Here is a 25,790-nt window from a genome sequence, read left to right on the forward strand (position 1 = left end):
GGTGTATTTATAAAAAAAAAAAGACAAAACATACATTTCTGTACAAATGATACATTTTATTATCAAACATTTTTGACCAGAGTAACACAGAATGTCAAATTCCAAGAGGATGCTCCATAACATGGCCAGATAGAAGCTGAATACTGTTCTTGAAGAACTTTGACCTCATGAGGACGCTGTAGGTTTCTGGAGCAACGTCAAACTAAGCTTCCCCACCATCAGCAGGCTGAAACGAGATGATCACATTAAAAACGCTTCAAACAAAAATAAAATGACTTGAAGTTAGCTGAAAAAGTACGACGAACATTTAGCACCTGGAATCAATTGTTAAAGTCCACTCAAAAACCGCCAAATCCACGTTTTTTTATTTTTTTTTTTATTTTACCCACTCTGCGAATATCCTTTCTGGAGTTTGATGCACTAATAGAACAAACCTTGCTCCTGCCATCAAACCAGCTGGCATGAACTTCCTCGACCCATAGAATCTCTTCCCCATGATGGCGGACAGAGCTCCTGATGTAGCTGCGATATTGAAAGTGATGGTTAGTGAACCGAGTCATGAGGAAGAATAATAACCTTGTTCAAACGTATTTATCCACAAGAAAGCAATTGCAGTTTATTATGTTTTGAATTCCTTTCAATTTTTTTAAAAATTTTTTACTAATTGCCTGAGTTTTAAAACTAGACATTTAACTAAACCCCTAGTTCTGAGTTGTTCCTAAACCAATGTTTTGCCACTGTGTGTGTCAGCATATTTGACATACCTAGAGACACCCAAACATTATTCGGGTCGTTGGAGATCTGGTAGGCTCCAAAACCTGCAAGTCCCCCAAAGAGCAAACCGGCAGCCAGTGAGGGAACACTGCCTGTGTGTGTGTGTGAGAGAGAGAGAGAAGAATATTGAGGAAGAAAACATCCGACACTAATTACTCAAAACTTTTTTTATGGGAGGACATAATCGTTTTAAAAGGTAAACTCGAGAATATCACAATAATATCACTTATGGAGAATGTGTTATTATTAAATTATTTCAGTTTACCTTGATGTTGACGTAGAGAACATTTCTTAAAGAGCTGAAAAATGTTATGGAAGTTCATCTCTCTTTTTTTTTTTACATTAGGTTTTGAGAATTGTGTTCTTCAAAACGTTATTTTTTTTTCTGAATTTGACAGCCAAAACAGCTGAAACAAAAGTCCATTTCTTGCCGATTTGTTTTTTAATCATAAGCTATTTTATTTCAGTGCAATACATGCAAACATATCGTTTATGTTAGGAAACTACTCAATTTAGTTACAGAAAAGTCAGTCACAAAACAAAAACAGGGAAGAGGTTGGAACTGTATCTGCTATACTTGTAGATACTCCCGACATACTATTCTTTTGGTCCTACAAATTAATAGACATGCCTCATTTGTTTACATTGTACTTTTTAGAAGTTATCCGCAACATGTCCTCCAAGATGAACTGTGCACAGCACAACATTCACTGAAGTGAACGGAGAGGTACAGTGATCCCAGATGAACGGAAACATTTCCCACCTGCTTTCACGTAGCCAACGACTCCTCCGGATGCCACTAGAGTGGCATATCCGTATCCTATCCAGTCCACAGACATGTTGGATGCCTGTCACAGAAACCCAGCAGAGTTAGTAAGACAGCAAACACTTAACACGCTGCAAACGTTCAAACTAACGCAACGACGCCCTCTGTTTTGACCCGATTATTACGTACTCACACATGCAGAGCCATTATTCAAGACGTTGCATTTCTCCTCGTGTGACAAGGAGCTGTTGCTAAAAGCTAAGTAACCCAACAGAACGTATGGCAACATTATGACCCGTCCGAGAAAGGTTGCTATATGAGACACTCACCAGATCTCACTAAACAGATGGGCGCATGTCTAAGTAAGCGCGTTTGGCTTAAAAGATAAGACGAGCGTGCGACACAGAGCAGAGACCCGTAGCTTTGGCTGGGACTGCAAACACGCAGAGAGCAAAGCTAAACTCTACAGACAAAACAAAACACGGCTTTCAATGGCAGAATGTGTCGGTCGGTGTGGCAAAAGAAAAAAAAATCTAATAAAGTTCAAAAGAACCTACAAAAGGACATCCAACCTTGCTCCTTGCTTGTCCTCTGTCTCCACCGCCGGCAGCTTGTTCTCCCCCGAACACAGATTAAGGTGGCGCACAAAAAAGCCCTGAACCTAGTTTGGTGGCCGATGGGAAATGTAGGCGTACCTCTGCAGAAATCTCGGATGTGGCGGTACGATCCTCAAACATGTCAAGATCCGGCAAAACAAACAAACAATAAATAAATACATAACTTTACAGCTAATAAATAGACTTTTTAAATCATGTATTTCATATTAAATTCGTGGTATTTATTACAAACGGAATAATATACGAACGTATATTATAATTATATACGTGTTTAAGTCATCCCGTTAATTATGGTTCAAGTCTTTTAAAAACCTAACATGCAGCATCTCAAAAAACAAAAACGAAAAAAAAAAGAAAAAAGAAAAACATCCTCTGCCTCTATGCTCCTCCTCTTAGCGGTTTGTTTGAAATTGAATTGAAATAATCTTGACCTGAGAAGTGGACACTGGTCCATCGAGGAACAGTCCAGTTGTTCTCAACACCTCTAATTCGGTCCTGTCCTTCTAAAGACTTTACCGGCAACACTTGATTATTGCGTTGCAATGTCAAACCAAAAACGTCACACTTTTAGCAGCCACAAGGGGGCACCACAGGATTATTTTAGAACTGTGATCCGGTTAAGGTCATAAGCGTCCTCAATTTAAAGTTGCTCTTTTTATATGTTAATTTCGACTGGCTCTGAACTCTGTTCAGAGTTTAAATAGATAAATAAGTAAATAAATAAATATGTTCCAGTTGTGCAACAGGCAAGTGTGGTGGGTTACCACTCAAATTCTTCATTTTTTATTGAGTGTTTATGAAAACGAACTAAGACATCATTTGAACCAGGTTTATATCTTGTACTTATATAAACCAAATTAAGGTCAAAGTTGATTTATAGATCAATTAATTAATATAACTTCAATCGTTTTTAGTGCACAGATTCATCCCCACTGGGTTCCAGGAACCTGCCTTTGCGTGTTGTGTTCCGTCGCAAAAGAAAGGTGGCGCTAGAATACAGTTTAATTTCCAACCCTCAACTATAGGTTCTGTTGCAATAAAAAAAAAAAAAAAAAAAAAAAGAAAAAAAGAATTACAGCTAATTACACAAGGTATTTGAACCATCAAGCTGTTGGCGTGATTGTTACGTCTGTTCACCGGAAGACGAAGAAGACGATTCACCGTCCGGATTCATAAGATCCACGTTATCCACGATCATATCCACAACCAGAAGAAATGAGTTCTAATGTTTGACAAGTGGAAATGAACGAGGTGAGTTAAAACAAAAATAAATAAATAAATAATAAGCAATAATAACAAAGAGACCATTCTTAAATAATTAATTCATAAATTATATATATATATATGTATATATATATATATATACATATTGGCCAACCGGTGTTAACCATAGCTCGCGTTGTAAAACCTCACCGGAGGGCCGCTGCCTGCTGTGTGGAGGAGCCCGAAGCCAGGCCCCATACACATGCGGGCTGGATATTCAAACGGGGCCCCGCTCCACTCTTAAGAGGAGCCAATCCTCTGACGGCTCTTCTTCAAAAGTTACTCCTCTCCTGCGCAGACCCCCAAACAATATTTCTGATCCGATCACTACCTTCCCCCCCCACCCCCACTCTCCTTTGTCCAGGTCTGCGCTATATAGCTGCAGGTAGTGTGTGTGTATGCGTGTGTATGCGTGTGGGTGTGTGTGTAGTTAAAACGTGTTCGCCTTTGAAGTCAAACATCTTGTTTTAAATATTAACACCAGAAAAATCTATAGATAGACTCCACGCGGAATTATGCAACTGCAAAAAAAAAAAGAAAGAAAAAAAGTGGAGAAAGGTTTAAAATAAGTAATAATAATAATAATAATAATAATAAAAACACAGCAGTACCATCACAAACTTTAGAAAAGCAAATTGAAAAAAGAAAGAAATAATTCTCCATTCATTTCTGGAAACTGTTCGATACTGACATCAAGATCAATGTGTTTGGTTTCTGTGTTTGCAGCAGAGGGAGGGTCATTAGGACGCTTCTTTAGGAAATCTACGGAAAACAAAAAGGAGTTTAAAACACAAAAAAAGGGGTTTGGGACTTAAAACCTTTGACCATCAGCATCTATGAGAGCGCACGCGTTCCTCTGCTATTTGTGTGTGTGTGGGGTGTGTGTGGGTGTGTGTGTGTGTGTGTGTGTGTGTGTGTGTGTGTGTGTGTGTGTGTGTGTGTGTGTGTGTGTGTGTGTGTGGGTGAGTGTGAACGTCTGAGAGGGAGAGATCGTTCGCTCTCGGCCCGCGGGCTTCACATAAGTATGTATTAGAAATAAACAGCGGATAAATAAATAATGACCCTCACAATAACGGGGCTTTTTTTTTCTTCTTTCTTTCCGTTCCCGCGTGTTGAAGAAGTAATGACGCTGGCAGTTAACCTGCAAGTTTTTTTTTTTTCTTCTTCTTCTTCTTAAATCGACACCGTTTCGTTTGCAGAGAGAATTCATGTTTTACATCAAAAGCAGATCAGATAATAAAACAGGCTAACTGACTTCTAGGACGACTCCATGATTATTTTCTCTTCATGTTTTTTTTTTTTTTTTTTGTCTCAATTTTGCCTCATATCACAGTTTTTTTTTTTTCATATTTGTCACATTTACTTTGCCTCACGATGTTTGATACTCTAAAGGTTTATGCAATATGTACTCAAATGACCCCAAATTAGGCTAAATATACCATCAAATTAGCAGGGGCGACTCTAGGAAGTTTTCATTAGAGTGACGCCCAGTTGTCAGAAGTGCAAAATTGTATAAATATATATGCTAACTGCGTTTTTTTAAAAAGCAAATGTATCATTGTTTTCTGCCTTCCTCTGACTTTTCCAGCGCTCATTCCTCGCCTTCCTCAGATCTTAAGCTGTTCCACACCCGCGTCAGTGCGCATGCGTCACCAGGTGGGCCTGCACGGTCTTTCCTTTTCCTTTTTTTTATGGCCAGGTGAGGTGATTGGGTCTATGTAAAAAAAAAAAAAAAAAAAAGGAAAAAGGTTTACTTTGGGACCTGAGGCTCAATGAGATAGACACGGTACCGGAGCGGCTCAGGAAAAAAAAAAAAAAAAACCAAAACAAAACCAAAAAAAAAAAAAACACGACCAAATCCACCAAAGGCAACAGAGGACAAAGAATGTCAATTATGGGCAAAATGGGGGAATGGCAGGTATGTGTTGCTTATACTTTATAGGACAAAGAGGCTGGAGCGAAAAGAATCCATGAAAAGTGTCAAAGTGTTGGCTTGTTGTGGCGTGAGGCTGCTGTAAAAAAAAAATTATTTTATTTTGCACGCTGGTTCAGTTTTCTACTGTGGATAAAAGATGATAGATTTTGTCAAACAGGATGATACGAAAATTTGTTCACGAATTTCCTAAGATCTTAGTCTGTTAGTCTTCTTACATGCATCTTGATTCGTCTGACTTTTCCTTAAAGCTGTGAGTGTATATTGTGCATAATTCACCCTTAGTCCTTAATCTGAAAGATGTCGAGATGTCTAGAAAAGTTGTGCTGTGAACTCCTCGGTGGCTTCTTTTGCGTAATTGCGACTTTTTGTAAATCCAAAACTTTGCGCACGAATCCTCGATCCCTATCAGCAGTTAAAACTTCAGGTTACATGTAAACACACAAAAAAAGTCAACTTTTCTTCTATTATCCAGATATATAACTTTTTTTTTAAAAAGCGCCTCCTTTAAACGATCTGAAACCTTTCCCCTCGCTTAAACCCAACGAAATCCTTCCCCTGCTCTGGATTCATTAATAACAAATGGCTGAAAAAGGAAAAAGAAAACACAGGGTGCTCCACCAAAAATGGTAATCCGTGGTTTTAAAGCACACACACAAAAAAGGGGGAGCCAACGCCTTAAAAGAGGCCGTCGACCTGTCTGCTGACCCGCGACCTGCTGAGGTGAGGGACTAGGCCGGCGACAGCGCAGAGCCAGGCTCCCAGTAGCCACTCATTCAAATGAAACAGGGCCCATGTTGTTGTGTTAATTATTTACACTCCCCTCTTAAACCACGCTACCTTACAGGTATAGTCAATGGAGCTGTGGGACGCTTTTGGAATGGCTCACCTTTTTAACATGAAAGGAAAAGCCACTCTCAGTGGGAATAAAAACACAGCGTTAGAAGGTAGGGAGAGACCAGAGGGGGGGGGGGGGGGGGGGGGGGGGGGGGGGGGGGGGGGGGGGGGAGTCAAGGTAATTAATTAAAGGGGAAAAAAAAGTCTGAAAATGTACACTTTAATAAAAAAAAAAAAAAAAAAATCCTACCGATAAGTTCCACACTTGCGTTTTTAGTTATAGACTTAATGCGCCTGTGCATTTTAGTCTGTTAAAAAGCGCAGAAGAAGAACGCCGTCACCAGGTGCGCGCAGGTCTCCCCGCGCGAGTCCGAACGCACCTCAGCGGGGCAGAAGCGACAACAAACCGGGTGCAATGCGGCCTCGCCGCGTCGGCTTTGCGTTACCTGCGCGCCGCATGTCCATCGGCGTTGACGTTGTGTGAGCACATATACACGGAGATGGGGGTGGAGGGTGGAGGGTGTGTGTGTGTGTGTGGGGGGGGGATCAAACGGCTGTTGATATGCTAATGAGGCCCTGTGCCAGTGTTATTACAGAGCTGCTCCAGCCCTCCACTTCCACCATTAGAGGGAGACCTCAGAGCGCAAGACAGACAGACAGCAGCAGCAGCAGCAGCAGCAGCAGCGGCAGCAGCTCACAGGCAGCTTCAATAAAAGTAGATCTTTACCCCCCCCCCCCCCCCCCCCCTTTTTTTTTTTTTTTTTTTTAAACTATAGAGCGGAGGGGGGGGCAAGCAAGCACAGTTTCACTGAGTGGGAAACAACAAGGCTGCTCAACATATAGGCACTTCCACAAATCCATGAAAATGCTTTGGAAATTAACTGATAACATTAAATACGAAGACTGCGAGGTAAGGAACTTTTTGGGATTTCTTTTTTTCTTTTCTTTTCTTCTTTTTTTTTTTTACATTTAATTGTACTCTAGATTTTGAGATGAGCAAGAATAATTACTTTCAAGCACACTTTTGTTGTTTTGATCATCAGTTGAGAGCTGTTAGATTTAACTGCAGACCTGTGCTGCTACTCTTACACATTTTAAAATGACTTGCATAATAATAATAATAATAATAATAATAATAATAATAATAACAATAATAATAATAATAATAATAATAATAATAATAATAAACATGCTATTAAATGCTTGAGTACATTTTAATTCCACCTTGGAACATGTCAAAAATATTAGCAGATATATTAAATGTTCGGGACAAAAAAACAAAACAAAAACAAAACAAAACAACAAAAAAATACATTTACTTACCATGGTTTTATTTGCAATAAATATGATTTTTTTTTTCCCAGAATGCTTGGAGAATGACCGCCTTAATTAAAGATCAAGTGACAGCCACGTGCTTCCTTTCATTTATAAATTCTTTAAAAGTAAAATATATATATAATTTTTCCTGTAGCTTGAAGTCGTTAAATTGTTGTTATTTTTTGTGGAACAGCAGCCTTGCTTGCTTGCTTGCTTGCGTGCGTGCGTGTGTGTGTGTGAGTGAGTGTGTGTGAGTGTGTGTGCGTGCTTACTGAGCGAGTGAGTGTTGTTTTGGACACAGACAAAGTTTTGGCAGTAATATCAGAGACTTGTTTAGGAGTGGAGAAGCCAGTTGAACGTGTTTTTTTCTTCTCTCTCTCTCTCTCTCTCTCTCTCCCTTTCTTTCTTTCGCCCGCGTCCTCTGAGCGCAGAGACGGACATGGAAAACAAAAACTAAGATAGAAAGAAAGAAAGAAAGAAAGAAAGAAAGAATGGGAATCTTCTTGTTTGTGTCATGTTGATTCTTTCGGTTCACTGGGGGTTTGGGGGGGGGGGGGGGGGGGGGGAATCTTTGAGGCCGGTATCGATGGCAAAACCTCCAGCAGATTTGCGTGTGAAATCCTGGAGTGTTTCGTAATTGTGAAGCGCGTGTGGAGGCAGGCAGGGAAGTGTGTAAAAAAGCCGTGAGGAAAAGTTCGGTTGGAGCTCTCGATCCAGCTGCTCTGCCTTTCCCTCCCCACCGCCACCGCCTTCCCCCGCCCGCATTTTGTTTTTTTTTTTTAGTTTTTTCATCTTAAGACTGTGGGAACTTCTTTTCCGGATCAAAGTTAATGTCACCCGGTGTGGCTCGGCGTCGAGGAGGAAACCGGTGAGTAAAGTCGGAATGAGGGACAGGAGCCCCGTGGAGGACAGCTCTTCGGAGTCTGAGGCGGAAAACAAAGGGACGGGCGACGAAAACGAGGCGATCGAGTCGTCTGACGAATTTTCACCCACTTCAGAGGTGCACGTTATTATTATCATTATTATTATTATTATTATTATTATTATTATTATTATTATTATTACCCCCCGCCCTCCATTCCCTGCTCGGTTTCTTCTTCTTCTGTCTATCCGCGGTCCAGATCGCTCCATTCCTACGGCTTTCTTTCTTTCTTTCACTTTTGCGCTTTGGCCCTGGGACGCTTTTAAAATGCCCCCCTCCTTTTACCCCCTCTCCCTGATTCGCCAGTCGCCAGTGAATGTCCCTCTTTTTTTGTCTCCCTTTCCACTCCCCTCCTCTCTCTCTCTCTCTCTCTCTGTCGCTCTGCTTCTCTTTCACTCCCTCTTTCTCTCTCGCTCCCCCATCTCTGATTAGATATACTGATTCCTCCTTTCAATGGACGTCATTTAAGCACAGGCTCCTGCGTTGAGTTGCGTCCTCCACTTCACGCCAGATTTCCGACTATTCTTTCCTTATTATTAAGTGTTCCTGTAACATTAACAGCCATGAATGCGCTCCACTAGGAGTCCAGGAGGGAGGACGAAGAAGCGACTCTCCTTTTTTTTCTTCTTCTTGCTAATATGAGCTCGCGCGAGGGGGACGGTGTAGCACTGTGATAGAAGCCGGAGTAACTCGCAGAGCCCCGATCCACCAGCACCGCCGAATAACATCTGCAATTCTTCTTCTTTTTTTTTTTTTTTTTTTTAATTTTTATTTCTTTATTTTTAAAGACGCAAATGACGAGCGGCTCGGATCTTACCACACCTTTCTGATGGATTATCGTGCTGCTTTTGAGACGCATATCTGATCCTGCGGGGAGAGAAGAGTCTTTTCTGGGGGGCCTATTTATATATATATATATATATATATATATATATATATATATATATATATATTGTTTCTTTTCCACCCTTGTGTCGCCCCCCTCCCCGCACCCTCTCTCCCTCTCCTCTTCAAACACTACGAGTGTTCGTGTCTTTTTTTTTTTTTTTTTCTTAAAGAAACATTTTTTTTCTTGTGCCAAATCGCACCAAAAAATCCGCACAGATGTTAGTGCACAGTTTTTCCGCGATGGTAAGTTGTTGGAGCCTTGACATACTAGATCTAGTTTTTCTTTCCACGGTGTGCATTCCATACCCTCCACCTCCCCTCCTTTCTTTTCCCCCATTTTTTTCATAATTTTGGCTCATTTTGTGGATATTTCATGCCTCAAAAAAGAAAGAAAGAAAGAAAGAAAGAAAAAACAAACAGTGCTCGTTTTGTGGGAGAAAAGCATTCAAATAGTGGACATTTTCTGCTGTGGATTTTTGATTTCTTTTTTCTCTCTCTCTCTCTCTCTCTCTCTCTCTCTCTTCTGATTTGCAAGTTTTTTTTTTGTTTACGTTTTTCATTTCAAAATAGCTGCCATTATGGAATAGCGTGGTTTTATGTTTTGTTTTGATCTTAGTCAAAAGTGTAACGAGGTTGCTCATAATGTTCTCCACTCAGGCCACAGTGCCTGTAAGTCTTCGCCTTTGGTATATCCGGTGGCTACAATAAATGAGTGCATGGCTGATTCTCTAAAAATAAAATAAAAAAATACCCAAACAAACAAACAAACAAACAAACAAAAAAAACATGTCGGTTTTTATCTAAAACAAACTCACGTCTCCCATCTTCCTTGGCAGGACCGCCACGATGGCACCAGCAACGGGACAGCCAGGTTACCTCAGCTGGGCGGCGTGGGTCAGAGTCCCTACACGAGCGCCCCTCCGCTCTCCCACACGCCGAACTCGGACTTCCAGCCCCCGTATTTCCCCCCACCCTACCAGCCCATCTACCCGCAGTCTCAGGACCCGTACTCGCACGTCAACGACCCGTACTCCCTGAACTCGCTGCACGCCCAGCCGCAGTCGCAGCACCCGGGCTGGCCGGGCCAGAGGCAGGGCCAGGAGAGCGGCCTGCTGCACCAGCACCGCAGCCTGCCCCACCAGCTGTGCCGGGAGTACCGCAGGGAGGTGCTGCTACCGTCCGGCCACGGCATCGACACGGGACTGTCTGACTCTATCCCCATCCATGGAATACCTCACCCTTTAGATGACGTTCAGGTGAGGCAGTTGTTTCCTTTTTCTTTCTTTTTTTTTAATCCTAAAAAAATGTAAAGACTCATTTTGTCGTGAATCATTTGTGATTTAAATGGAATTAGATTGATTTGCTCTATTGTGCACAACGTAATGTTTTTTTTTTTTTTTAATTTATTATTAAGCATCACAATCGATGTGTTCACTTCATAGCTGCAATCGTATTTCTTTTACATTTAGGACGCATAATTTCTCTTTTTAAAAATGAATATTTGGCAAAACTGATGGGTTGCTTGTTTATTTTTAGAATGGATTTGTAAAAAAATATATACAAATAACAGGTTAAAAGACAACGCAAAGAAAAAAACCTAAGATATGTTCTACATGACTGGAGTTTTTGAGGACAAAAGATGCATTTATTTAATTTCTGTTCTCAAAATTCAAACAGATTGCCATCTTCTCTGGCACTATAAGGGAATTGAAACTGAACAGGTAAAACCTGTGCATAAAGGCCTATTTATTATGTACATTTTCTCTCCGTCTTGCCACTTTTATTTGATTTTTTTTTTTTCGATTTAAAGAAAGTGATGCAAGCTGCGTCTCTGTCTGTGCGAACAATACCTTCGACATGACACTTTTTTCATTCTAGTTCTTTCTCTATTATTATTATTATTAGTATTATTATTATTTTCATGCACGCTAACAAGAGAATTGAGTTTTCTGCATCGAGTTCAGGCAGCTGCTAAAGACGCGTGATAAACGAGCTGCCGGATTGTCAATAAAGGACCGCTCTTATTGAGACGATCCTGCGCGGTTTTTCATCAGAAACAAACACCGATCATCCTCTAATTAGTTCACACAGGCCTTTAATAGGATGTGACTCTCGTAATTACTATCCAATCATAGATTTGGAGTTTTTTTTTTTTTTTTTTTTCCTTTCTTTTCTTTTTTTTCTTCTTCTTTTCCTTTCCTTGTGAGTGAAGCCAATCTGACGGCGAAATTAGGTCAGGATTGTGGGGCGACGCGAGCCTTCATTATTTAAGTCTGAGTTTGTGTTGCCATGTTGAGGCGCAACCCGCTGAAAACCCAATAATAACAGGTATGGGCCTCCTGAACCTCCATGTTGGCCGACAATAGTGGCTGCTAATTGTGTCAGGCTTTGTTCGTGCAGCTGCATTCACGTGACATCTTTTTGTATGTGTGTGTGGGTGTGTGTGTGTGTGTTTCTGTGCTAAAATTGTACTTTTTTTTTTTTTTTTTTTGCATTTGTTTCATAGCCTGTTGAGGATCAAGGAATACACATTCCCGACCAGACTGTAATTAAAAAAGGTAAGCAATTTCCTCTGAGATATCATGCATTTTTTCCCCACCACCACCACTCTCCAAGCTGCACACACACACACACACACACACACACACACACACACACACACACACACACACACACACACACACACACAAACACACACACCTACACGCATTCTGCTCCAGAGAACTCGGTGCAACGCGGTGATGCCTGACTGATCCTAATACGCAGTATAGCCTATTTTTCATTACATGCTTTCCAAGTGCATCAAACTGGCTGCACATTTTTCTTTTTTTTTTCTTCTTCTTCTTCTTCTTTTCCTCCCTTCCTCTTCCTCGCTGATGGAATTTACTGTCAGCGTTTCAGCGCAGCGGGGAGATGAGTGGAGCTGGTGGGCTTTGTAGGCCCCTGCTATTTGACAGTCCCAAAAAAATCCAGGCGTATATTTATATATTTATACATATAAGTGTATATATATATATATATATATATATATATATATATATATATATATATATATATATAAATATATCTATGGACGAAGAATCCAATAGCTGCAATCACGCAGCATGGCCAAATGTAAAATGGAAGTTGGTACCGGTGGAAGGAGCACAGGCCAAGTGTGTGCAGGAAGATAATCTGCCATTTAGTAGAGGGAATCAAAACTGGGCATGGAGGAGGAGGAGAGAGAGAAAGAAAAAAAAATCACTTTCTTGGTTTTATTATCTTTAAATGGAATTTTCATATGTAGTTGGTGGAGATTTTTTTTTTTTTCTCTTTGGATTACTTGTGTATTTTTTTATTGTGAAGATTTGCTGTCAAAAAAAGAAGAAGAAGAAAAAAAGCAATGATTAATATTGTGGATAATACAACATAAGGAGGTCTTTTCATGGCTATGTGTAAAAGGCTTTTTGTCAGGTCAGATTAGACTCAAGGACCGGAGATATTTTTGGTCTGTTTTTTTTTTTTTCTTTTTTGCTCTTTTTTGTTTTGTTTTGCTTTACAGTTTTATTTTCAGGTTATTATTATTATTTTTTGAGTCAGTCTATCTCCATATCAACCTGATAATTGGCTTCTGATATTAGTAATCTCAAGAGTTCGTTTAACTCCTATTGTCTCCATTAGGCTCCCTTGAGCCATTAATGTCACAAGTGATCTATCCAAAGGCGCACAGTTCCCCCCTTTGTCTCCGGTTACTGCACACCAAAACGGTATAAAGCCTCACATACCCCCTACCCCACATAGACTCTCACCCCCCCACCACACACACACACACACACACCCGGTGTGAATTCACACACACCCAACAGTGTTTTTTTTTTTTTTTTTTTTTGTCAAAATAGATTTTATTAAATATCTCAGTTGTTGATAATTTGCATTTTTTAAAAATTGTTTTAGCTTAAAAACTGCTGCAGGTTCCCAGCAGTGTGCGCAGATATTCAGACTCGAGTTGTTTGTGTTTGAAATAAATGTGCATATTTTGGGGGGGAGGGCGTGGGGGGGGGGATGAAACTACTACTGTTTTATTTATTTATTTATTTCTGAAAGCGTGCACATGTTTTGAGAAATTCAATATCGGGGCCTTTACGTCTCCCCTTCTCATTCAGTTAAGGCTCTGCATTGCATGAAATTCACTGAGCACGGGTTCTTTCTCTCTCTGTGTCTCACCCCTTCCTCCCCACCTCTCTACTCTCCATCCATCCATCCATCCATCCATCCATCCATCCCTCCCCCCTTGCCCACCTCTCCCTTCCCCTGGCTACAGGTCCCGTGTCTTTATCCAAGAACAACAGCGTCTCCGCCATCCCCGTAAATAAAGACGGTCTTTTCGGAGGAGTGGTCAACCCGAACGAGGTGTTCTGCTCGGTTCCGGGTCGCCTGTCCCTCCTCAGCTCCACTTCAAAGTACAAGGTCACGGTGGCTGAGGTGCAGAGACGCCTCTCGCCACCCGAATGCCTCAACGCCTCTCTGCTGGGCGGGGTGCTGAGAAGGTGAGTTTGTGTGCAAAAAAAAAAAAAAAAAAAAAGGAAGAAAGAAAGAAAGTGTTAAAAATCTCTCCCCTCTCTCTTTCTCCTTACCCTGTCTCTACCTGTGTGCGCGTTTGTGCGCTCTCCCTCTACTCCAGTTCTCTCTCTCGCTCTCTTGCGCGCTCTCCCTCCTCTGTACCAAGAATAATTAAAATCGACCAACCATGACACCTAGCTCCTGCATTTAAAGCAGGAGGGGTCTGTTAAATTCCATATTAACTTCCCTTAGCGCTCTCTCTCTCTCTCTCAAATTAATGTAGGCCTAGTCTGTTTCAAGCCCCTGCTCTGTAGGCCCAGTGAAGGCATTACACATGAAAACATTGGTCTCTGGTGAACTGTCTACTGAAGTGCTGCAGACACGCAGCCAGTAATAGCGCTGCCTATTAAGCAGGACTTTATTTGTTCATTTTGCTCTGTATTGATGAGGCTCTTTGGGCGTTATTTATTGTTTTGCATCGGAGCTCTCAAATTAAAACAGCAACGACGTGATGAAACGATGTTGTGTTTATTGGGCAGTGTAGCTTTTTTTATACCCTAAAATATGTCTTCTCGTCTGTATTAATCTTAATTTGTATGTGTGTGGGTGTGTGTGTGTGCGTGTGTGGGTGCGGGTATGTGTGTGTGTGTGTGTGTGCTCACCATGCACACTTCAAATCAAGTAATCTGTTCTGTTTTAATGCCACAGGGCCAAGTCTAAGAACGGAGGTAGATCCTTAAGGGAGAAGTTGGATAAAATCGGTTTGAATCTACCTGCAGGCAGACGTAAAGCTGCCAACGTCACCTTGCTGACGTCACTAGTCGAAGGTAAGTCCACTGTCCGCAAATCACGTTCATTATTATTATTATTATTATTATTATTATTATTATTATTATTATTATTATTATTATTGTTGCTCCCGCGATATCAAGTACTTTTAAAAAGGGAGAAAAAAAAATACTTTTTTCTATTCCTACCTCCTCTCTCTCTCTCTCTCTCTCTCTCTCTCTCTCTCTCTTTCTCTCTCTCTCTCTCTCTCTCTCTCTTTCTCTGTGTTGGAAATCAGCATATGCGCTCATCCGTGTAATGTGGACCGACTTTGCCTCGCAAGTAATAAAGCATGAAGGATGTGTGTGTGCGTGTGTGTGTGTGTGTGTGAAGAGTGAAAGAGACCCCCACAAATGCACGCAGCGCAGAGTGAATGGTGCTGGTGATTCTAGTGGCTGTGCAGCGTTGGCCCTTCGCTTCCTGGAGCGCGCTCGCAGGTCCACGCCTGGCCTAGTTTATCCACTGGATTAATTTGTGTTGAAGTCCAGTTAATTATTGAGTGCTGCTTGTTTATTAGGCACTGCTGAGGCTCTTTCACCTCATGGATGAGAAGTCGATTGATTTACCAACCCTGCGTTGCTTCAAACGTTAATACAGTCTGGGTATATAGGAGTGGATGCCGGGGCAGATTATTATTATTAATAGCTTCCCCATGCGTTTGTATTATTATTATTATTATTATTATTATTTTATGTTTTCTTCGGTGAAGATTTGTATTGCATGCAAAATGGCGCCGCACGCGCTGACCTATTGGAGGCTGTATGTTTTGGGGGCCTATTAAAGAATAAATTAGGCAATTATGGCGAGCGAAAGAGATGCCTTTTTACGCGACTGGATAAATCCATTCCGCTCGCAGAGTTGAGCCTTATTAATTCAGTGCGGTGGTATTTTGGTGTGTTGCTGGTTTCCTAAAAGGTGTGTTGAAACCCGCGATGGTTCACTGGGCCTAAACCAGTTAATCATTGTTGCAGACCAGGAGTAAATGCAATATTCGGCTGGTTTCGCAGAAATTTGTTCCTGTACAGTGACGCTATCAAGGAGGGGGAGGACCGGGGTAATCTCTAGCCACCCCACTTTATATATATATATATATATATATATATATATATATATATATATATATATATATATATATATATATATATATATTCTAAATTTTTATTTTATGGTGGACACATTGCTGAAAAACTGAACACACCTCTGTGTGCTGGTACTACCTCAGAGAATCCAAACAAAATTGGGCGGCCTGTCCCAATTGCTCTTACTTAAAGCAGAAAGTGTTATTGATGCGTGTCTGCATGTCCTTCTGTTTTAAATTTGAGCTACAGAGTAACACAAAGACATACAATCAACACTTCCCCGCCCCCTCAAAAATTTGTTTTTCGTTTTTTAAGAGCATGTTGGGCATAATTCTACTTCTTTTTTTGTGGTGTCACATATGGCAACACGGGGACTGTCACCAGGTGATCTTAGCGGATTATTTAGTTGAGCTTTCTATTCTGCGCGGTTTTTGTGTCTCGAAAATAATGGACATCAGCAGCACTCTTATTTCAGCAAGCTTCCCGGAAGTGCACATTAACAAAAGCTGCAGCGCTACCAAGCCTCATAAGGAAAAAATATGGTCATCCTGGCACTTTCTGTGGCATCCTAAAATAAGGATTTTAATTCGTAGGAACGGTCAGATCTGCTAATGAAAAAAAACAACAACAACAAAGCAAACCAATAAAAATCTGGCCATTTCCTTCAGCTTAACAAAATTCACATAATTCCAGAAAGTCTTTTGGTGCTGTTGTGCCATGCCAAATGGATAGGACCCCCTAATTCCCTAATTCCTGTCTGGACACACCTTTAAATATCTGGATGCGCCCCTGCTATAGTATCTCTATTAGCCCTGCAGGGAAGGTGAGCAATGAGAGTTGGGTGACAAACTGGGGATGTTTTGTTTTGTCATTGTTCATGATCGCTCCATTTTATGGAAAACAGTCTACAGTTGGGCTATGTTTGCAATGCTTACTTGGCGCCTGCGTTCTTCCGGGTTGTAAAGATCAACTGCTCTAGTCGATTAAAAACGAAGATTTTTCTGTGTGGGTTGGGGGAGGGAGGGGGGCAACAAAAAATCAACAACATTAACTATCAAGAAGTGAGGACGGGATGACATCGACAGTTACTAATAGCTACTTGAGATTTAGGCATTAGGAGAAAAAAAAGCCTCCAGATGCATGAGCAGGGCCTTTCAGTAATGTGTAGGCATTGGTAATCAATGACATGGTGCTAAGCATGGCGGTCCGTCTATATTTCATATCCACTTAGTTTTCTCCTCCTGAGGAATTTGACCTGGAATGATAGCCGCCCGGGGTTGCTTCGATGTTATTTCCGGGCGTTTATTGTTGTTATCATTAGCAGTGTTGTCGGGAATGCGCAGGTGCCATAACCCCGCTGTCTTTACGCATAAACACAACGGGCGCTCAGCAATTGAGATCAGATTAATCCTCCAAACCTCTCAGTATTTGATGTGACCATATTTCTATGAAACAAACAAAAAAACAAACAAAAAAAAAACATCCTCTCAACCTCACGTTGTTGTGTGTGTGTTTTTTTTTTCCTCTCTCCCCTTTTCCTTTCCTCGCAGGCGAAGCGGTGCATCTTGCCAGGGACTTTGGTTATGTGTGCGAGACTGAGTTTCCAGCCAAGGCAGTAGCTGAATATGTAAACCGTCAGCATTCCGACCCAAACGAACAAGTCCAAAGAAAAAACATGCTGTTAGCCACGAAGTAAGTGTTATCATCGCCCGCTTCACTGTGTCAGTCTGTGCCCAATGTGTGGCCTATAGCTGCTTGTTCTTTTGGCAGCCTGCATGCGCACACACTTGCTCGGAAAGCTAATAAAACGCCCGCTTCGCGTTGTTTGATGTTTATGTGTGCTGTTTTTTTTTTGTTGTTTTTTTTTAAACGCACCAGGTACAATAACAGACTAGTGGCAAGCTAGCAAATTGATAATTCATTTAAAATGCTTTATGGCGACTATTCTTTTTTTTTTTATGATGACTTTATTTTATTCCAGTTTTGATCATGCTTTGATTACTGACTACGGATTAGGAATAATCTCCACACAGCCTACCGAGTCTTCCACACGTCAACTTGTAGCATTGTATTTACGCAGCGCGCTGTGCCATTGCTGTTTACTATGCGTTCAGTGGAGGAGGACTCCTTTCAAGGCTCAGAGCAGCAGAGGCCAGCATTTAATACAGATGATGGGCTGCCATAATCAAACAGCTGTCAGCCATAACAGCTTATCGCTGGGACCTGAAAGTGTTGTTAAGATAGGCTGCCAATGTCATATGGGGCGGAGAATCTGAAATCTGCGCTATAGAGCCTCATTTATTACGCTTTGGGGAAAAAATGTTGCTATACATACATATATATATATATATATATATATATATATATATATATATATATATAAAATTCGATGGATTCATATTTCGAAGGATTTTTTTTTTTTTTACTTTTTATGTCTATCTTAAAGTTTGGCAACGGCAAGATGAATAAATAAGATAAGATCTGATTAAATACTGCGTCTTTCCATTCGTATGAAATTGTAACGGAATAAATTAATTAAGGCAGCTCAAGTCAGAGTATCTAGCCTCGAGCAAATTCGCGATTTAAAACCGCAGGGCTGGTTACTTTTAAAGTGAGCCCTCTATGATTTATCTATGTATTTTCTCAGGATACCTTAATACTGCACGACTTGTTCACTAACCCTCGTTCTATGTTCTCTGTTGTTCTTTTTTTGTTTTGTTTTTGTGTTCAAGGCAAGTTTGCAAAGAGTTCACAGACCTGCTGTCCCAAGACCGCTCGCCCCTGGGGAACTCCCGGCCGCAGCCCATCCTCGAACCGGGAATCCAAAGCTGTTTGACCCACTTTAGTCTCATTTCGCACGGTTTCGGGACCCCGGCGCTGTGCGCGGCTGTCACGGCCCTCCAGAACTATCTGACCGAGGCCATTAAAGCCATGGACAAAATGTACCTCAACAACAACCCCAACAGTCACTCAGATAACGGCTCCAAAGGCGGGGACAAAGATGAGAAGCACAGAAAGTGATGTTTCCTCTTCACCTCACCTTTCTGCCCGAGGGGGCCAAAATGCCAGGGGCCCTTCATCTGCACCGACCTACACAGTCTCCCCTCGCCCCGCCCCCTAACCATCCAATATAAATATTATAAATACCTTATAAATATTATTGATAAAGTTAAACGTGCCACTTCCTGATCTGATCTTGCGCCGATTTTACATGTCTCTTGTTTTTACATCCCACTTTGGATTCAAACGGGAAGCGACGCAAAGAATCTTCTTCTCCTCTTCCTCCTCTTCCTCCTCCTCCTCCTCCTCCTCCTCCTCCTTCTTCTTCTTCTTCTTCCAACACCTGGACGATATGAAACGTTATTTAAAAAAAAAAAAAAAAGAAAAAAGACAAAAAAAAAAAAAACGAAGAAAAAAAAAATACGAAAAGAGGAAAAGAAGCTGCAGAGGAACAGCTCCAGGGCGAGGGGAAAGGTGGGCTGCCTCAGCCAGAAGACTTTTTATGTACCACCACCCCTCCTGGTTTTTTTTATTTTATTTTATTTTTTTATGAGCTGCAACGAATGGACTGAAATCCAGCGACCCCTTCTCTATATTTCACTTTTACGATTGTGACGAGAGAGGAAAAAAAAAAAAAACAACAACAAAATAAAAACGAAGCTAAAAGAGGATGAATTCTTATCAGTATTGTGAATAATAAACTTGAAAAGGCAAAGAGAAAATCCACAGCTCTCCATGTCATGACTTCAGTTGTAGACTCCCCTCTCTTTCTCTCTTTCTCTCTTTCTCCGAGCGACCAACTTGAACTATTTTTTTTTGTTTGTTTGTTTTGAATTTCAACACGATTCGCGGTTATATAAGGGAATCGGTGTTTATGTATGTATATATTTATTTATGTGTAATTTAATGGGAATTGTAAATATGGTGCGTCTGTTGCAACTTCTTTTTTTTTTATTTATCTGGTGCCTCCTGTTTTAGTGGGTTTTGAATATTCGGTTAGTTCTTCATGTGATTTTATGGTTCTAGAAAAACAGAAGTTTTGGGGTAATTTTTTATTATTATTATTATTATTAATTATTATTATTATTTTATTTCTCTGGGATATTTCAATTTCAGCCCTCTTGTAGCATGTTGAGGTGACACTGAAGCAAGTGAACAAATTTTAATAGAAATAAACTTCCAATTTCTCTCAATATATATCAACCTATTCAGTTCTTCTTCTTCTTCTTCTGTTTTTTTTTTTATTTGACCCCGAGGAAAGAAGAAAAAAAAAATCTTTATTTTGTGTGTCTAATTTGCGTTTTTATACAAGCTTCTATGTGTTGTGCCAATCAGAATACGTTTCACCTCTTGTTCTCTTATTGAAGCACCATAAAAGCAATAAATTGAATATTGTCTTTTTCCTCCTCCTCCTCCCCGCCCACCCCCAGTGTTCCAAAAGACATTCAGAAACATTTTTCTTTTATTATTTCTTGGGACCACCTGCTATCTTGTTATATGTCCGATTATGTCCAAAATTGGAGGCGGTTTTAGCTGTATTGTATAGACATGTGCTGGCAATAGTTCCTATGCCTGTCAATGTATTATAGTCCTTTGTTGCCCAGAAAAAAATAAATATTTGATACGCTTCATCTCGATTTTTTTAATCGTTTTTCAAAACATTATTATTATTATTATTATTATTATTTACAGCCTCGATTTTTTTTTGTTTTCTTTCTCATTTTTTTTTTCTTTTCTTTTCTCACTCTGAACGACTAAAGTAATTGAGTTTAAACCTCCCCTGACGATTGCTCCGTGCAATAAGAAGCTGAACTCATTGTTTCCCTTAAGTATAATAAAAGAAGAAGGAGACGACGAAGAAAAAAAAAAAAACTCCCTCCGTTCAGAGCAGTGCGGATCTTTCGCGGGCCGAAATATCGCACTTCAAACGAACGGGGGTCGCGCAAATTCGCGTCTGAAGTGCGCAGCGCCACCCCTCCAGCTAGAACCCCCTGAGATGTGCGCAGGCCTGGTGTGCGGTGTTTAGTCGTTGCAGGCTATTTTTTCTTTTCTTTTCTTTTCTGTTTTTTTTTTTTTGGTGCGGGAACCTTATTCAAAGACGCGCATCAAATATTTGTTATGCTGTTTGCCTCTCGGTGTAATCAATGAACAATCAGCGCTCAGTGTTGCGCTGTAAACTGGTGCTTAGTTGGAATTTCGTGGTCGCCTCACGGAGGTCCTGTTGCGGGTATTGGCCTCCCCCCCCCCCCCATTTATTTATTTTTATTTGCTGGTGCAGAAAACGGGCCATTGCATAACATTTTGGAGTCTGAGTATATTGATGGATCGGAATCAGTCTCGTCTGATGATAACGTGCATCCTAGCATTGTAACCCCCCATCCTCTTCCTCCCCTCCCCATCTATTTCACTGTCTGCCAACCATGCAGTTGAAGCCACTGCAACTCTGAGCCCCCCACCCCCCAATCTCCCTTTCTTCTTCTTCTTCTCAGCGGCTGTATTTATTATCTGGTTTGGGTTTAATTCTGAGGCAGGCAGAGAGTGACTGAAGCCTAACTGTACATGTCCTTGGCATAATTGCGATGCGCAGTGCCGCAGCAGGTGAAGCGCGGCATTGTCTGTCAGGGCCTGTTTTTGTTGGCTCAGTCCTCAGATTGTGTGTGGGATCCTGTCCTCAGGCACAATAGCTCACTCATAAAAGAGGGTGGTGGTGGTGGTGGGGGTGTGGGGGGTAGAGACTGCACTGCTGCTATGGTGGATGTGAGGGGCATAAATAGTCACTTTAAAGGTGGTTGTTGGGTGGGGTTGGGTGTATGCGTGTGTGTGTATGTGTGTGTGGTGGTGGTGGGGGGGGTTGCAATCGTATTAAAAGCTGCACTCATTTGTATTATAGGGCAACGGAAGAGTGTGTCATTAATGCTAATGTTGCTTAATAAATTTATCGGGGTTGAAGAAAACAGGTTTTTGAGGGTGAAACAAACGCATTAGAAATACTTCCATCCTGTGACAATGGCCGCTGTTTGTGCGCATTATTAGTGTGTGTCTGCAATTGTGAGGCTCTTGTTAATGCATGCTATCCAACCCCCCCCCCCCCCCCCCCCACACACACACACACACTTTGTTGTTATTTTGTTGTTGTTGTTGCCATTTTGTTTACGCTGATTCCAACCAAAAGAGCAAAATTGCAATTTTCCCCTAAGTTGATCTCAAACAGGTAGAACTGCACCCCCCCCCCCACCCCCCCAAAAAACCCAACCCTCTTTCCTTTTCTTAAAGAAATAATGACTCACAGCAAAAGTCATTTGCAAAAGAAGCGGGATCTGAAATTTGAAGAGCCAGTCAGCAATACCCAGCTGAATATGGATAATTCAATCCATACCCGCTGCTTGTCTCAACTAAAGCAATTACAGCTGATTCCTGCATAGTAATTAATAAGTGTGAGGCCTGTTGTTATCAAATGTTCTGGAGGATATTTGGAGCTAAATACATCAAGGGTTGTGATGAGGAGAAAAAAGTATCTATTCATACTCCCCCCCTCCCCCATCTCCCTACATATTTCCAGAGCCGGACCAAAGTTATATAAAGGCCCTGAGCAAATTTTCTTTAAGGGGGCCATCTTCATGTCCTGCCTATTCCAGTCATGGCACATTGTTTTTGTTCTCAGAAGTCAGAAATACAACACTAAAGCTGCCTGAAGTTTGGAATGCTGACTAGGAAGGTCAGAGATTTCTGAGCAGGTCAGAGTTCAGTGTCCAAAATGGCTGCCATAGTGAAATCTGCAGTTATGAACCATTTATTCTTATTTTATTCTTTTTTTGGGGGGTGGGGGGGGGGGGGGGGGGTGACGAAATGCAACCTTTAACATTTAAAAGTATAATAAGCAAATAAGTATTGTCTTACAATGCAAATCGTAGTTTGCACCACAACACTAAGCAGATCCAACTGGTTTTGCAGCTTGCAAACATGCTGAACTTAGATGACATTTCTAGGTCCGGGCTCCAGCATCCGAGACTAATTGAACACAGCGTTATTAGAGACTCGGCAGAAGCAAAGTTGAACATTTCGTTCACAAGCACTGGGGGTGGGGGAAAAAAAAAAAAAAGGATTATCAATCTTTGGTTTACTTACAAACAGTTACAAGATGCAGGCATTGTTATCACAGTTCTGACAAAGACACACACCACATGGAAGCTCTCTTCAGGGATCATGTGTAAGGGCCCTAAGCAATGCAAAGTTTGCTCATGTCTCAGGCCAGGTCTGTGTTATATTTCAGGTAAAGAAGGACTAGTGGACTCATTTGACTTATGCTGTTTATTGTATCAAGGGGCATTCTGTACTTTTATCTGCATTTTTAATTTTTTGCTTTGATTAATAAAAAAACCAGCACTTATGATTGGCTCAAAGAGCAGAAAGGAATTAGCCATGCTCTACTGCTTCACATATTTATTTTTTTTCCCACGGCCATTTGATCAGCGCCTGTCTGGCACAGCTACACAACCTTTCGTCCGAGAAAAAACCAGCTGCATGTCAAAGCTTCCTTAATCAAACGTGTCCCATCCACTTTCCACATCACGGGAGGAATGTCTGTGGTCAGGAAGTGTTTAGCTGATACTGCTGAGATCACTGGTAGTCGAAGGGAACCTAATTAGCCCCGTAGCAACATCGCTGCATCCAGTCAGTCTGCAGCCTTGGCCACGTTTAAGGCAGTGCTTTTGGAGCTGAACTGGGAGGCACAGGGCAAACAGTCCAGCAAGGCCCAGATCTGTTCACTTTCACTCACAGAGACACCATGTTGGAATCTGACTCAAGCCCTGCTGTCTTTTTTCTTTTTTTTCCCCCTGACATTTAAGCAAAAAGAAAGAAAAAGGGGGAGGGTGGGGGATCTGAGGGTGAAGGAGATTTAAGGGATTGTCGGGTGATTTCTTTTATTGCACGGTGCTTTCGGACGAGGAGAAAAGTTTGCTTTAGGTGGGGATTAGCGTCCACGCAGTGTTGGAAAGTTTCTCCTTATTGACGGAGCAGATATGTTTTGATAGAGGCTTCTGGCGGACTAAACATGTTGATGTTCGAGAAACACTAAGATGGGGGCCAAAGTCTAAGATAACAGCAAACAGATGGTCGGTTTATTAATAGTGCTTTATACAAAACCTGTTGAGGAGTCCGCACACTTTTAGTTGTCTAATTTATTGCATCTTAATGAATGTAAAAGGTTGTAACAAAAAAAAAAAATAAAAAATCTCTCATGGTTAAATTCTAATAAAATTAGCGTTTTTCTTATTATAACAAATTGCACCTAAACTCTTTAATTAGAAATTAACTAACTTTACTTCAGTCCACTGGTGTTGATGTTCACAATGCAAAAATGTAAACAGCAGTTGTAATATGTCATATTTTGATGAAGAAACAGAGACAAATCTGAGTTTTTGCCCAGCTTTACCCAGTTTAGTGTTCGCTCCAACGCTAAAGTCAAACTTGCTAGAATAGAATAGAATAGAATTCAACTTTATTGTCATTGCACTGTCACAAGTACAAGCAACGAGATGTAGTTTGCATCTATCCAGAAGTGCTCTACGAGATATAAATATTTATTTACAGATGTACAAGACTATGTATGTATGGACTATAAGGGGTTATAGCAAAGATATATATATATATATATATATATATATATATATATATATATATATATATATATATATATATATATATATATCTTTGTATAGCAAAGAGATATTGCTAACAAGTATCATCACCCTTTCAGTCTATGCCAACTAATCTCTTATCTCAGCTGCTGATGTCAGAGAAAATGTTTGCTTTCCACCTTGTAGGAACAATCTTCAATAGTGTTCAATGCCTACTGTGTTAATTGTAGAGGTGTAGGGATATATACTGCTCAAAAATTAAAGGGAACACTTAAACAACACAATATAACTCCAAGTAAATCAAACTTCTGTGAAATCAAACTGTCCACTTAGAAAGCAACACTGATTGACAATCAATTTCACCTGCTGTTGTGCAAATGGAACTTTGTACAGAACAAAGTATTCAATGAGAATATTTCTTTCATTCAGATCTAGGATGTGTTATTTGAGTGTTCCCTTTATTTTTTTGAGCAGTGTATTATGGGACGAGATCTCTCTATTTCAAAATCCCACACATTTTATTAATAAAATATGCACGACTGAAACGTTGCTGTTTTAGTCCAAGACGTGGAAGTGAAAGTGCTTCAAACTTTGACAAAGGAGGAAAGTTTCCTTCATCTCCTTTAAATGGAGTATCTGGCCGGGTTTTGGGTACTTGGGAGAAAAAGACAAGTTGACCGACAAAATAAGAACTACTTGCAAGTACTATGAGAATGAAACGACTTGGTAGCCTTTAGCTAAAACAAAAGCTTAAGTTAGGATCTGCTTCTGCTTTCAATTGGAGCGAAGATAAAGGGCTATTTCACAGTTTTAAAGGAATCTGGAAAGCAGTTCTGTAGCTTTAGACCAAAATCCAAACATTCTGCTTGGGCTTACCTGTACCTGTTAAAAAACCCCCACTTAGCATGGATCATTTCAAACACAGTTTGATATTTCATTTAAAAAAATATATAACAGCTTCAGAGCAGTTTAACACATTTAGTTGGATAAAAAAAAAAAAAAAAGTTGATTTGTGAAACATCGGAAATATTTTATTTTTAATTTTCCTGAAAAACACAAAACCAAAACAACAACAACAACAACAACAAACAAAACCAAAACCTCTTGTCACTGTCATGAATGTAATTTAATGCATGCTGCTGTTTTGGGAGCTGGTTATCTTTTACATTTCTTCTACTCAAACACAGCTTTTGGTCGGGTGATCATTTTACATCAGAGGGCAAAATCACCTGAGCAAAATGTCCTCAGTTATTAACTAGGAAGCATTTAAAAAAAAAAAAAAATCTGTTTAAATTCCACTAGTTTATTTAATTGTCATGTTAAACTTGCTAAACTTCCATGTTTTCCGCTCACAAAATAAATAAAACTATCGACCCAAGTAAAAAAAA

At 40.6% G+C, this 25,790-nt stretch overlaps 2 protein-coding genes across 10 annotated transcripts; one reads left to right on the forward strand and one right to left on the reverse strand.

Annotated features, from left to right (window-relative positions):
- Nucleotides 1-35: 35 nt before the first annotated feature.
- On the reverse strand, nucleotides 36-6,707 carry tmem14ca (transmembrane protein 14Ca). 6 transcript variants are annotated; one of them, XM_028004849.1, is made up of 5 exons: nucleotides 6,441-6,707; nucleotides 2,113-2,268; nucleotides 1,538-1,622; nucleotides 435-522; nucleotides 36-226 (listed from the first exon to the last, which is right to left on the reverse strand). In XM_028004849.1, exons 1-5 carry the CDS (start codon nucleotides 6,490-6,492, stop codon nucleotides 203-205), a joined length of 405 nt encoding a protein of 134 aa, XP_027860650.1. In that variant the 5' UTR covers nucleotides 6,493-6,707; the 3' UTR covers nucleotides 36-202. The 6 variants fall into 6 exon arrangements, with proteins under 6 accessions (XP_027860650.1, XP_027860648.1, XP_027860651.1 ...); XM_028004847.1 differs by having other exon boundaries at nucleotides 2,098-2,268; nucleotides 6,441-6,702; XM_028004850.1 differs by lacking the exon at nucleotides 6,441-6,707 and adding an exon at nucleotides 765-866 and having other exon boundaries at nucleotides 2,113-2,279.
- tfap2a (transcription factor AP-2 alpha) lies at nucleotides 5,208-20,394 on the forward strand. Of its 4 annotated transcripts, none has more exons than XM_028004844.1 (7): nucleotides 5,208-5,338; nucleotides 10,154-10,573; nucleotides 11,824-11,875; nucleotides 13,618-13,843; nucleotides 14,565-14,683; nucleotides 17,314-17,455; nucleotides 18,496-20,394. In XM_028004844.1, exons 1-7 carry the CDS (start codon nucleotides 5,306-5,308, stop codon nucleotides 18,782-18,784), a joined length of 1,281 nt encoding a protein of 426 aa, XP_027860645.1. In that variant the 5' UTR covers nucleotides 5,208-5,305; the 3' UTR covers nucleotides 18,785-20,394. The 4 variants fall into 4 exon arrangements, with proteins under 4 accessions (XP_027860645.1, XP_027860644.1, XP_027860643.1 ...); XM_028004843.1 differs by lacking the exon at nucleotides 5,208-5,338 and adding an exon at nucleotides 6,816-7,100; XM_028004842.1 differs by lacking the exon at nucleotides 5,208-5,338 and adding an exon at nucleotides 7,778-8,507.
- The last annotated feature ends 5,396 nt before the right edge of the window (nucleotides 20,395-25,790 follow it).

Source organism: Xiphophorus couchianus, chromosome 21, assembly GCF_001444195.1.
Source record: "Xiphophorus couchianus chromosome 21, X_couchianus-1.0, whole genome shotgun sequence".
Lineage (NCBI taxonomy): Eukaryota > Metazoa > Chordata > Actinopteri > Cyprinodontiformes > Poeciliidae > Xiphophorus > Xiphophorus couchianus.

Bases quoted from the DNA above. Each gene is read 5' to 3' on its own strand.
- tfap2a (XM_028004842.1), top strand. From the start codon at position 8,391: ATGAGGGACAGGAGCCCCGTGGAGGACAGCTCTTCGGAGTCTGAGGCG. The intron at 11,876-13,617 runs GTAAGCAATTTC...CCCTGGCTACAG, and splicing joins CCAGACTGTAATTAAAAAAG to GTCCCGTGTCTTTATCCAAG. The intron at 13,844-14,564 runs GTGAGTTTGTGT...TTAATGCCACAG, and splicing joins CTGGGCGGGGTGCTGAGAAG to GGCCAAGTCTAAGAACGGAG.
- tmem14ca (XM_028004846.1), bottom strand. From the start codon at position 1,829: ATGTTGCCATACGTTCTGTTGGGTTACTTAGCTTTTAGCAACAGCTCC. The intron at 523-764 runs GTATGTCAAATA...TCAATATCGCAG, and splicing joins TAATGTTTGGGTGTCTCTAG to CTACATCAGGAGCTCTGTCC. The intron at 227-434 runs GTTTGTTCTATT...ATCTCGTTTCAG, and splicing joins GGTTTGATGGCAGGAGCAAG to CCTGCTGATGGTGGGGAAGC.